The following is a 12,577-nucleotide window of genomic DNA, read 5'->3' as shown; positions in this document are numbered from 1 at the left end:
TATTGTAATAATAATAATTAGCAAAAGCCAACTCTTTTATTTTGGTGGGACTGAGATTTGAACTCAGGGCTTCACGCTTGCAAAGCAGGTACGCTACTGCTTGAGCCACACCTCCAGCCCACTTTGCTCTGGTTATTTTAGAGATGGGGTCTGGCAAACTATTTGCCCAGTCTGGCCTCAAACCACACTCCTCCCAATCTCAACAATTCAAGTAGCCACCTGCACCTGGCTACCATAGCCAACTCTTCTTTATAACAGGTAATAGTGAGTTACTTCTTCCTATTTGCTACCTTTAAAAAGATACTTTGAATCTTCACAATTCCCTAATGAGGCAGGCATTGTTTTATGCCTACTGTGTAAACAAAAAGAGTGAGACCCATAGATAAGGGAGCACATCCAGACCAAGCTTATGAAGTAGTGTATGTGGAACCCTCATTGGTGGCACAGACAGAATCCAAACCAGGACTCTGCAAACCCGGTTCCTCCTCCCACCTCCTGAAGTTCCCATCTGGGTTCAGGACCATAGTCAGTGGCCCAGACAGCTGTGAGCCATGTAACCCTCAGCCCAGCTGCTGCCTGCAGAGGCTTTCATCTAGGCTCAGCTAGCAAATGCACCTCAGGGGTGGTCTGTGTGAGGCTCCTGCCAAAGAAGGAGTTCACCTGCTGCTCCCAAGACAGGTGGGGAAGCATTCCAAGAAACTGGCAACCTGATGGTCACCATGTGGGCCCTGGCACCAGCAGGGTTCAGACCCCACCACTGCCACTTGTTAGTTGTGTTCCTGTGGCCTTGGACAGGTCGTTTCACCTTTCTGTGCCACAGTCTCCTGATCTGTAAAACGGGGCTGGACCAAATGAAATTGCTATCAGTTTGTCAGAAACTGTCAGATATTGACAATTTCATAAGGTTCAGACTAAAAATAGCATTGACCTTGTAGGGTCATTTTGAGGAATAATGGGATAAAAAGCTAATCACAGTTACTTGGGAGGTGGAGGTAGGAGGATCTCGGTCTGAAGCTGGCTGCAGGCAAAAGTGGGAGATGCTATCTGAAAAACAAACTAAAGCAAAAGGGCTGGGGGCCTGGCTCAAGTGGTAGAGGACCTGCCTAGCAAGCATACAGCCCCGAGTTCAAACCCTAGTATGGGAGGGAAGACTATAAACTGCCTAGGACAGACTGACCTGCTAAATCTATTCTGAGCATACATGAAGCATTTAGAAAGAATATTAACCACTTTCACACATGTACTGCAAGCTGCCATTCTCAAGCAAGGGTGCATAATTTGGGGTTCACAGATCCTTACAGCTTCCAAGGCCCTGTGAACCCAAGATTATAGTGGAATTTGGGAGTTCAAGCCACATGGGAATACTTTTCCACAGAGCAGATCTGTAGCGTTCATCACATTCCCAAAGGCATTCCTGACCCCAAACAGGTGGACAGAGGGGCACGGGCCTCTACTGGAGGAATCCAGCAGACTTCACAGAGGAGGCAGCATTTGATCTGGTCACAAAGAGGAAAGAGGAGAGGGTATTCCAGGTGGGGAGAATAACATTAACTAAAGTTCAGAGGCAATAAGTAATGAAATGTGCCTAAAACACAGGGTAAAAACTCCTTTTATCTTGCATGTTCGTCCATTGCTGTCACAAAATACCTGAGACTGGGTAATGTATAAAGAAAGGAGGTTTATTTAGCTCACAAATCTGGAGGTTCAAGGACATGGCACCGTCATCTCCTGGGCTCTGATGACATTATGGCAGGAGCACATCCAACAGGGAGAGATCACATAGAGAGACAGGAAGCCAGAGAGTAGGGAAAGACCAGTCTTGTTCTTTTATAAGCTTTTGGAAGAACAAACCAAGAGCCATCAATGCCATCTGAAGGCAGTACCCCTATGACCTAATTATCTTGCAGCAGGCTCCACCTCTTAAAGGAAACTTCCACCAACTCAACACTGCCACACTGAGGACCATGCCTCCAACAGGGGGCAAACCACATCCACACTATAGCAGCTGCAGGCAGGGAGCTGGGGCCAAGTCACAGAGGGCTTGGAGTCCCAGGCACAGGCATCTGTCCCATAAATGACAGAGCCCACCTGGCAATGGTCCTTGCAAGGTCTGGGGATGGCATCTAACTACTGGCCCTGGATGAGTTCTTGCTGGACTTCCCCCTAGTTCCCTGAGCGGCCCCCATCCTGGCTTCCCCCCACCCCAGTTCTGACAGGAGGGAGGCTAAAAGCCAGTGACTATGACCCATGGACCACGCATGAAGTCCAAGCAAGAAAGAGCATCTCCAGGGAGTTGCTTTCTGGCTCGGAGGAAGTCATGCATGGCTGAATATTCCAGGTGGAGGAGGCCTGGGCTAGACCCAGGAGGCAGGCAACACGGTGACTAAGAGAACTAACACTGGGCTCAAGTCTGACAGACATCAGGGCGCAAACTCTAGTTGCACCATTTGTTAGCTGTGTGGTCTTGGCCAGATTACTTGGCCTCTCTGAGCTGCAGTTTCCTTATGTATGAAGTGGGCGTAATTATCCTTTCCTCCAAGAATTGTTGGAAGAAGAGATGAGTTGATGCCTATAAAGAGCCTGGCACAGTGTTGGGCACAAACAAAAGCCTCAGTAAGTGACAGCTGCTGTTATTGTTATTCTGTCCCTGTCATCTGGATTCTCTGGGTTCTCCAGACATCCAGCTTTTGTGTGCAGAGATCTGTGCACTGTGCCAGGGGAGGGAGAAATGAGAAGAGATCCCACGCCCAGGCTTCCTTCCAGGCACTCAGGCTTGGCGACTGGTCCTTCACCTCTTTGGGGGTCTCGGGCTCCTATAAGACTCTGCTCGAAATTCTGGATCCTATAGCCAGAAAAACACAAACACGTCTCTGTGTGCAAGTGTTTAAAGTTCTAAGTCAGGAAAATCCAGAAATCCATACTCAGAAATGGATTTCAAGAAATTTTCTTTTCAATGATATTTATTTCCTTAATTTGGGGGCCTTATAAGAGGCACGAATCCAAAAAGGCAATAATAATAATAATAAATAAATAAATTTGATTCCTGGGGGTTACCAGACTTCCTAAAGCCCATCCAGGGGCTCCCAAGATGGGATTCCCAGGTCCAAACTAAGAATCCCTGACTTACTGGACCACACACATATTCCTGAACACGGATGAGGTAGAGGAGTGCTCGGCAAATACTTTAGGCTTTGTGAATCTCTGTTGTAACTACCCAACTCTACCACAGTGGCAGAAAAGCAGCCACAGGCAAAGCAATGAACATGACTGTGTTCCAATAAAACTTTATTTGCAAACAAGCAGTGGGCCAGTTTGCCAACCTCATATTACCGGCTCCAACACCTGGTGACGCACGCCTGCCATCCCAGCTTCTCAGAAAGCATAAATAGGAGAATAGTGATCCAGGCTGACTCAGGCATAAAAGTGAGACCTATTTGAAAAATAACCAAAGCACAAAGGACTGGGGAAGTGGCTCAAGTGGTAAAGCACCTGCCTAGCAAGTGTAAGGCCCTGCGTACAAACCCCAATACTACCAAAATAAATAAAAATATCCATCCTTGCCAGGCGCCAGTGGCTCATGCCTGTAATCTTAGCTACTCAGGAGGCAGAGATCAGGAGGATCTAGGTTCAAAGTCAGCCCAGGCAAATAGTTCACAAGACCCTTTCTCGAAAAAAAAAACCATCACAAAAAAAGGACTGATGGAGTGGCTCAAGGTGTAGGCCCTGAGTTCAAGCCCCAGTACTGCAAAAAAGAAAAAGAAAAACAAAAACTCCATCCACTCAGGAATGAAGCTAGTGTTCCCGCTTGTCTGGCCTTATGCCAATCACCAGGGATTCAGGAATCTAAAAAGGTTTAACACTTAGCTAGTGGCGGGACCCGGGAGATAAACTCAGGAACTATGGGTACTCAGACCCAAGTGACGACTTGCCCTCCAGGTTTTGGGGCCTGTGTGGAAGGTAATTGGAGGGTTGAGTGACTGAGAGGGGTTTGGGGTGGGGGAGAGGAGGCGATCTTCTCAGCAGGACCCAGAAACTACACATTCTAATGCCTGCCTTTCCTGTATCTGAGTTCCAGTTTCTCTTCATTTTCTATTTCCTCTTCCTTTGCACCCCTGGTTCTCTATCAGAAGGGCAACCAATCTATTAGCCTTTTGTTTTTCTATGCCCACGCCCACTACAGGCATTGCTAATCAACTCTGACCATTTTAGCTACTCCAGAAAGTCATTACTAATCTAGAGAGTTGGGAGGAGAGCTAGAATCTATTTGCCCCCTCTGCTGGGTCTCTCTTCCCCTTGCCTTTCTACTAGTCATCTGCTCAATGAGGCCCAAAGAGGTTAAGTAGGGGGGTCACCCGGTTATGCGGGCCACACAGAATGTCTTTCCTGCTGGATGCACTGGTCCTGTCTTTCCATATGTGCATGTCTTGAGCCAGTCTGCCAGTCCATGTGATCAAGCCTCATTTTGTCCCCCAGTGACCCCTGGCATGAAGATCTACATTGACCCTTTCACCTATGAAGACCCCAATGAGGCAGTGCGGGAGTTTGCCAAGGAAATCGACATCTCTTGTGTCAAAATTGAGCAGGTGATTGGAGCAGGTAGGTGACTGGTACCCTCACAGGTGCAGTGGCTTCAGCTGTGGGTGGGGAGACTACCCCAGGTGTACTCCTGGGACAGAGGATAGGACAAGGCCACAAAAGACCCTTCAAGGATTGAAGGCTCAGAATGCCCAAGGAAGACCGGCCCTCAAAGGTCACCCTGGTAAAATCACCTCACAAACAGAAGAGGAAACTGAGGTACAGGGCTACAAATGGGCCTGCAGAGCAAGTTGGAGATTGAACTGGGTGAAGAACCCAGTTCCTAGGACTCTTCCCAATGCTTTGTCCTTCTTTCCACCATTTATCCCAGGTTCCTCCCCTAATTCCCCAGTTCTCCCTATGTCTTCACCCTGATGCTCCACTAGACCCATGGAACAGCCATGAAAGTCCTACTCTCTACTCCCAAAGGTGGCTGGGACATCTGTGGACTGCACATTCTCAAAGGGGGTCTGTGTCTAAGAGGATGAGATGAGCATGAAAAAGAAAGCACCTGCAGGCCTAGGAGTGGAGGTGGCAGGGAACAGGGAGATGGCACCTGGCAAGTGACATGTTGCCTCTCTTGGTGTGTCTATGCCAGGGGAGTTTGGTGAGGTCTGCAGTGGCCACCTGAAGCTGCCGGGCAAGAGGGAGATCTTTGTGGCCATCAAGACACTTAAGACAGGCTACACGGAGAAACAGCGCAGAGACTTCCTGAGCGAGGCATCCATCATGGGCCAGTTTGATCACCCCAACGTCATCCACCTGGAGGGAGTTGTCACCAAGAGCACACCTGTGATGATCATCACTGAGTTCATGGAGAACGGCTCCTTAGACTCCTTCCTCCGGGTAGGGAGAGACAAGAATGCCAAGGGGATGTGTGGGGCAGGGAAAGGAACTCTAGATGTAATTTCACATCGTCAGAGCTGGAAGGGGTACTGGGAAAAACTGTAGGTCAGGAATGGCTTGCTGGGGGTACTTTCCATTGTGAAATGGCATTATGAATCAATCCCAGCACTCCCTCCCACTCAGACAGAAGCAACCTTAGAAGCCTTCTCAGTGTAGCTCCCCAGGAAGCCATAGCCAGCTGCTCAGTGTTGTCATCAACCTGAGATCTGTTTCCACCCATGCTGTCAGGCATCCTTCTCATAATGCACAGAAGAAACCAAGTTCAAAGACAAGGAGCTGCCAGGGGTCAGCCAGAGGGTCATGGTGAGCGCTTGACCTGGAACCAGGTGTCTTGATGCCTCATCCAGACTTTTCAGCAGATTTTGGAGTTCCCCAAACCTGCATAGGCTAGAGGGAGAAAAATCAGTTCAAGGCACCTTGGGAGATAATAGTCAATCAGAGAGACAAAGAGAACTGGCCAGGGAGTCAGGACAGTGCCACTGGACTAGCTGCTATTCAGCAAGTACTCATGTAGCATGTGACAGGCACCTGTGTTCCTCTTCTCGTTCAACACAGAACAGCCTTGGGAAGTGAGCGTTCCTTAACCACTTTAACACGCAGATGAGGACATAGGCTCAGAGAAGTTAGGTCATGTGTACAAGGTTGCACAGTCAGGAAGGGGCAGACCAGAAGTGTCTGCTCCAAAGCCTGTGTTCTCTCCAACACCATGAAGTTGGCCTCTCATGGCCTCTCTGACATCCCTGGGCATTTGAGTTCTTGCTGCAGGGAGCCCTAGGCCAAGGTGGCAGGGACCTGCCATTTGGAAGCTATCTAGAGCTCTGATGGGTACTATTCCATTGACTCTGGTTTTTCCACCCCTCCCTAAGCAAAATGATGGGCAGTTCACGGTCATCCAGCTGGTGGGCATGCTACGAGGCATCGCAGCTGGTATGAAGTACCTGGCAGACATGAACTACGTCCACCGTGACCTGGCCGCACGCAACATCCTCGTCAACAGCAACCTGGTGTGCAAGGTGTCTGACTTCGGGCTCTCGCGCTTCCTGGAAGATGACACCTCCGACCCCACCTACACCAGTGCACTGGTAAGATGGAGGCAGGGATTCCAGGAGCCACATATCACAGGAGACACCAACGCTGCTTGAGCCAAACCCTGCACTGGGTGCTGGAGACAGGGAGAGACACAAACCACACTCTTGTCCTCTTGGAGCCCCCAAGCTGTTGGGGAACCCAGAAGTGCAAAGCAATAAGGAGTGAAGGGCCCTGAGCTCAGACACCAGCCTTGGGAGGCAGAGGAAGGCTGGCTAAGGGGATGATATTTATGCTGTGAGCTGAAGGCTAGTGAAAGTTCATGAGACCACATGTTCTTTTGTAAGATCATGTAACTGGAATAGGGCTATGACAAGGAATGCAGGAGAGGTAGGTGGAACTACATCCTGGAGGCCTGGGATAGCAGCCAGGGCTGAAGGATTTTAAACCCAAAGGAAGAAAACTCAGGCCCTGCCCACAAAGAGCTCAGAGGAGGCCAGTGCAAGCAGAGCCATGCAGGCAGGCACTATGCGTACTGTGCTGGGCAGGTCATGCCTCCTCCACATTCGTAAGCCACCTGTGTAGGACATGTGGGAGCAGCCAGTCTTTGGGAGGAAAGACTTTTGAAGGGACTTAAAGATGCAGAGTGAATAGCATGTGCAAATGCCCAGTGGTCTGAAGCAGCCTGGTGAGTTTGGGGAACAATGAGGTACTTCATGGGATTGGTACAGCACAGGATAGGGAGTGTTGAGAGAAGAGGTCAGACAGGTCAACCTCCCATCCATCCATCTCTTCCTCTGCCCCACAGGGCGGGAAGATCCCCATCCGCTGGACAGCTCCAGAAGCCATCCAGTACCGGAAGTTCACTTCGGCCAGTGACGTGTGGAGCTATGGTATCGTCATGTGGGAGGTGATGTCCTATGGGGAGCGGCCCTACTGGGACATGACCAACCAGGACGTAAGTCTCCAAGGGGATGAGAAGAGCCTTTCTGGCCAGCTGGGTAGGGGAGGGGAAGATTGGGTACTCACTCCTGGCCTTGCACCAATCTCCCAGTTCCCCTGAGATCTAGGGGCTAGCTGCCAGGGCAGCTCCCAGACTGATGAGGTCTGCAACAGGACCCTGGACTCTGCAGGGAAGGCCACCTGTTCATAAATCAACAAATCCTGAGACTATGGGCCCCTTGTGGCCAGACCTGAATGAAGCCATGTCTGCCCTTTGAGAGTCTACCCTCTAAATAGGAGAGGGAGATGAGAAAATTATTTAGGGAACCAGATGTGGTTTATCAGGAACTTTTATTAGCAGATGCTAAATTGGAGAAGGCAGATGTCAAGCCCTGTATACGTCAAGGCTGGGGCAATAGAGGCAAGAACGGCAGCCAGGAAGTCTTTCCAGGACAGGTGGCATTTAAACAACAGTAGAATTTGGAGAGTGAGGGCATCCAAGTGGAAAGAACAGCCTGTGCAAAGGTCCAGAGGTAGAAGAACGAGGTTTGGGGAGTCATGGAGAAGAAAGTTGGTCAGAAAGGTTGGTAAGGTTCTATGTTAGTCAGCTTTTGTTACTATAACAAAATATCTGAAATAATAAACACAAAAAGAGAAAAGGTTTATTTTGACTCAGAGTTTTAGAACAATGGTTAGTTAGCCCATCAGGGTGGGAGTGTATGGCAGAGAAGGCTACTGGAGAGCAAAGAGAAAGCAAGAGGAGGAACCAGCATCCCAATAGCCCCTTCAAGGGTATCCCCCACCATGACCTAACTACTTTTCACTGTGCCCCACTTCCTAAAAGTTCTACCACCTCCCAATAGCACCACAGGCTGGGCACCTGTGGGACATTCAGGATCCAAACATTTTCCTTTCCAAAAATGTACATAGGACCAGGCACAGCGTCTCATGCCTGTAGTCCTAGCTACTCGGGACGCAGAGATCAGGAGTGTCATGTCTATACCACTCTGAGCATAGACAAGAGACCCTATTTGAAAAACACCTAAAGAAAAATGACTGGGGGCGTTCAAGTTGTAAAGCACCTGCCTGGCAAGCCTGAGGCCCTGAGTTCAAACCCAAGTAACCACCAAAAATAATGCAGACAGGAAGGCCTTGAAGCTTCAAGAACAGGGAAGGCGATCTGTGGCCAAGTTGTAGAAGACAAGTCTGGTCACTGTTACAGAAGAGATTGGCGGGGGTTGGGGCCCCGTTTTCCTAACAGAGGAGCAGGTAGGGCTGTGGGAAGGAGGCTCCAGCCAGAGTCAAGGCCATGCTGTGGGGCCTGACAGGGCGGGTATCTCTTTCCTGGAAGTGTGTGTGACTGGCACTGAAATTGAGAATGTAGCCACCCTGGAGTCAAGCAGGGGACCAGAGACGGTGTCCTTGGAGTCATCAGAGCCAGGAGAGGGCTCACAAGTGGGAAAGAGGAAGGAGTTGGTGGAGCCAGGCACAGGAGAGAGCCTGGTGTACTCAGGGGAGAGGACACTTCAGGTCACTGGACTTACTAATGTTGGCAGAGGGCCAGCAGAGGGCCAGCTGCCAGGGCAGATTGAGACTAGATGGTGGGAACCCAGATCAGCCCCGGGACATGGACAGGGGGCCCACGTAGGTCAGACCTGCAATGATTTGCTGACAGGATGGGCCTGGCGGGGGAAGATGCCCTTGACTCATCTACCCACCCAGCCTCACTCTATCCACGTGTTGTCTTCAGGTGATCAACGCCATTGAGCAGGACTACCGGCTCCCGCCGCCCATGGACTGCCCAAGCGCCTTGCACCAGCTCATGCTAGACTGCTGGCAGAAGGACCGCAACCACCGGCCCAAGTTCGGCCAGATCGTCAACACGCTGGACAAGATGATCCGAAACCCTAATAGCCTCAAAGCCATGGCACCCCTCTCCTCTGGGTAAGGTTGCTCTGGCCCCGCCCCCACCTCCCGGCCTGACCCCTCTCCTCTCAGCTCCGCCTGGGCCCTGCCCTTCTTCAGGGTCCCCTCCTCTGCCCTGGCACCCTCCCCCACATTTCCCTCCTCCTAACCCCACCTTGGCCAGGCTCCTCTTCTCTAGGGCCTGACCCTGCTCTAGGTATGGCTTCACCCTAGCTCCTCCCCTGTCTTCTGGGTACTGATGGACTAGTCACACCTCCTCCGTGGCCCCATTGCTCTCCTCTAAGTACCGTTCAGCCCCAGCATCTTCCCTCTGCGAGTTCTCTCCCATCACAACCATACCTGCCCCACTGCTTCAGGTAGATGCTCCCCACTGCAGCTAGGGTTGGGGAAGGGAAGGACTGGTGTTCACTGGGCATATTCAGGGGTACCGTGGGGCACAGACTGTCTGGAGAAGGAGGACACAATGTCTGTGGGTGGTAGAAGAACCCCCCTTTTAAAGCATGGCTGTAAAAAACAGCATTTCAGAAACATTACCACAGGATCCAGAACCTTAGCTGATAGACAGATATACTCATCTCTGAGTTTCCTCCCTAGCTACCTTCACACCACACTTGGCCCCTCTAATGTCTGTTTGTGTCCTCATCGACACAGATACACCCACACACATGCTTGCACAAGTAAAGTCCAGTACACACAGACTGAGCACAAAGTTAGACACAAGAGTTGATGCTTGCTTACCCACGCAGAGACACAATCTCACATACATGGACACAATCTCAGGCTCTCACACTTAGACTCATCCACAGGCAGATTCACACCCCCATTCAGAAGTACACTCTTCCCACACACACATACATGTCCTCACACTCAGGTCAGCGTCTCTGACAGAGTCTGGCTCAGTCATGGAGCATTGGCTCACGAGCCCTCAGCTTCCCTTCTCCCCAAGGTCCCAGGGCTTCACCAGGCCACACAGCCCCTGGCCCTGTGCTCTCTTACTTTCCCACAGTCCCACACGGACACCCACCAGGCACCCTTAAGATCCTGTGAAAGGACTCCTTGAGCCAAAATCCTTCACCTAACAAGTTCTTGTCACCAAGAACATTTCTGTGCATTCCTCTACCTGTTGACTCTTGCATCCCTTCCATGACCCTGTGTTGGCCATTTCTAACTCTGAACTTTTCCCCTCACAAGAGTCATTGCACTCCTTGGCAGTCGTTTCCGTTAGCTCCGACAAGCTCAGGGTCCCATTGCACACAGCAGGGTAGAGAAGGATGGAGAATGGTCTTGGAGAGGAAGAAGTGAATAATCAGCGTGGTTAGTCTAGCTAAGTCTCACCTCCTGCAAACAGGAAGCCTGGAGAAGCATCCTCCTGCCTCTCCTGTGGTCCAGCCTCGGCAGAGCCTTCCCCGACTTTCCAGGTCACCTCAGCTTTGAGTCCTGCACACATAGTCGCTCTCACACTCACACATAGATGCGTGCACACTTACACAGGTTCATATCATGCACACATGCATTCACTCAGCAGATACCCATATGCACAGTCCTACCCTCGCGCTCCCTGCGAGCATGTGCCTTGACCGTTTCTGTCACCCACCCCACTCCCAGCATCAACCTGCCGCTGCTGGACCGCACGATCCCAGACTACACCAGCTTTAACACGGTAGACGAGTGGCTGGAGGCCATCAAGATGGGACAGTACAAGGAGAGCTTTGCCAATGCTGGCTTTACCTCCTTCGACGTTGTGTCTCAGATGATGATGGAGTAAGTGCCCAGCTACCTCCACTGTCACCACCTGCAGATGTTCCCCACCTATTCCACCAGCCCAGGGGGAGCTCTGGAGGGTGAGGAGTAGACAGTGTCCCAGCGGGGATGGGAACCAACGGATCAGATGGTCAACTTTGGAGTCAGGTCCAGAGAGGTATCCAGGTCTGCCTGCTGGCTCTGACTATGGACAAATCCCAGCAGTGCCCCCAGCCAGTTTTCTCATCTGTAAACTGGATGAAGGACAAACAAAAGAAGTGGGCAAAAGGGCACCCAGGGGTCCTGTTTCCCAGTCACGTGCTTGTCCAGCTCACCATAGTCACTCACTCCAACTTTGCCACCCCAGTCCCAACACCCCTTTCCTCACTCTCCTCAGCAGAAAGCTCAGGCAGCTCCTACCCAGCCCAAAACCCCTTCTACCCCCACACTTCCCTAACACATATACTTCTCTCCTCAAGGGACATTCTCCGGGTTGGGGTCACCCTGGCTGGTCACCAGAAAAAAATCCTGAACAGTATCCAGGTGATGCGGGCACAGATGAACCAGATTCAATCTGTGGAGGTTTGACATTCACCTGCCTTGGCTCGCCTCTTCCTCTGGGCCGCCCCCCTCTGCCCCCCATGCCGGCCAGCCCTCCTGGTGCTCCGTCCACTGCAGGGTCTGCTACCTGCCAGGAGGCCATGGGCAGCAGGAAGAACCAAGCAGCGCTCCAGCCACAGGACGTCACCAAGAACACGTGCAACTCAAAAGATGGAATAAAAAGGGAACGGGGAAAAGAAACTAGACCTGGGAGGGGGCGGGAAATACAAGGAATATTTTTAAAAGAGGATTCAAATAAGGAAGGTGATGACGGTTCTTGTGGGGGAAAAGGGCTTGGGAGAGTCACGCAATTTGTCCATTTGGAGACCAAAAGCTGTTTCTCTCCAATTCCCTCTGGGAAGGGGGCCTGGCCAGACCCAAGAAACACTTCCAGGAAAACAAATGTGAAGGGGAGAGACAGGGATTGCCCTCCTCTCCTGTCTTTCGGCCACTCTCGGAGCCTCACTCAACAGCCAAGCACCAGGAGGAACCACTCTGGGAAAATCCATTTCAGCTGCCACTGGGCGAACAGAAGTTTTCTGTCTTTGGGGAACCTTTTAGGAGCTCTAATAAGAGACCATTTCTGCTGTCGGCTCATGGGGCTGAAAAGGGGCTGTTGTCCTCCTGGGTCACAGAGCCCAGTGTAATGCCAACAGGCCAGCCTTCCTGAGGATGACTGCCCAGGTCCACAGCTCTGCGTGGCCCCAACCAGCCCGGGCACCTGCTCCCTCCGGCCTCACCTCGAAGATGATGCTACAGTGACTGTCATCAGCTACGACTGCCACTGAGAAGGGTTGATCTTGCATCTGGGTTTGTTTACAGCGATTCGTGAACTCGGGAGTATTTTGGTGAGGGGTGGTTT

The 12,577-nt window shown here is 51.2% G+C and overlaps 1 protein-coding gene across 3 annotated transcripts in view; it reads left to right on the top strand.

Annotated features, from left to right (window-relative positions):
- Ephb2 (EPH receptor B2) overlaps positions 1-11,978 on the top strand; it is a 167,593-nt gene extending 155,615 nt beyond the window's left edge. For all 3 annotated transcript variants that reach the window (XM_074081039.1, XM_074081040.1, XM_074081038.1), the window contains exons 10-16: positions 4,474-4,596; positions 5,174-5,421; positions 6,348-6,563; positions 7,316-7,465; positions 9,200-9,393; positions 10,981-11,136; positions 11,595-11,978. In XM_074081039.1, the coding sequence (XP_073937140.1) occupies positions 4,474-4,596; positions 5,174-5,421; positions 6,348-6,563; positions 7,316-7,465; positions 9,200-9,393; positions 10,981-11,136; positions 11,595-11,703 (1,196 nt within the window). In that variant the 3' untranslated portion in view covers positions 11,704-11,978. The remainder of the gene's footprint in view (positions 1-4,473; positions 4,597-5,173; positions 5,422-6,347; positions 6,564-7,315; positions 7,466-9,199; positions 9,394-10,980; positions 11,137-11,594) is intronic.
- The last annotated feature ends 599 nt before the right edge of the window (positions 11,979-12,577 follow it).

The sequence above is a fragment of the Castor canadensis genome, chromosome 7 (genome assembly GCF_047511655.1).
Source record: "Castor canadensis chromosome 7, mCasCan1.hap1v2, whole genome shotgun sequence".
Lineage (NCBI taxonomy): Eukaryota > Metazoa > Chordata > Mammalia > Rodentia > Castoridae > Castor > Castor canadensis.
This window is presented reverse-complemented; position numbering and strand designations above follow the sequence as displayed.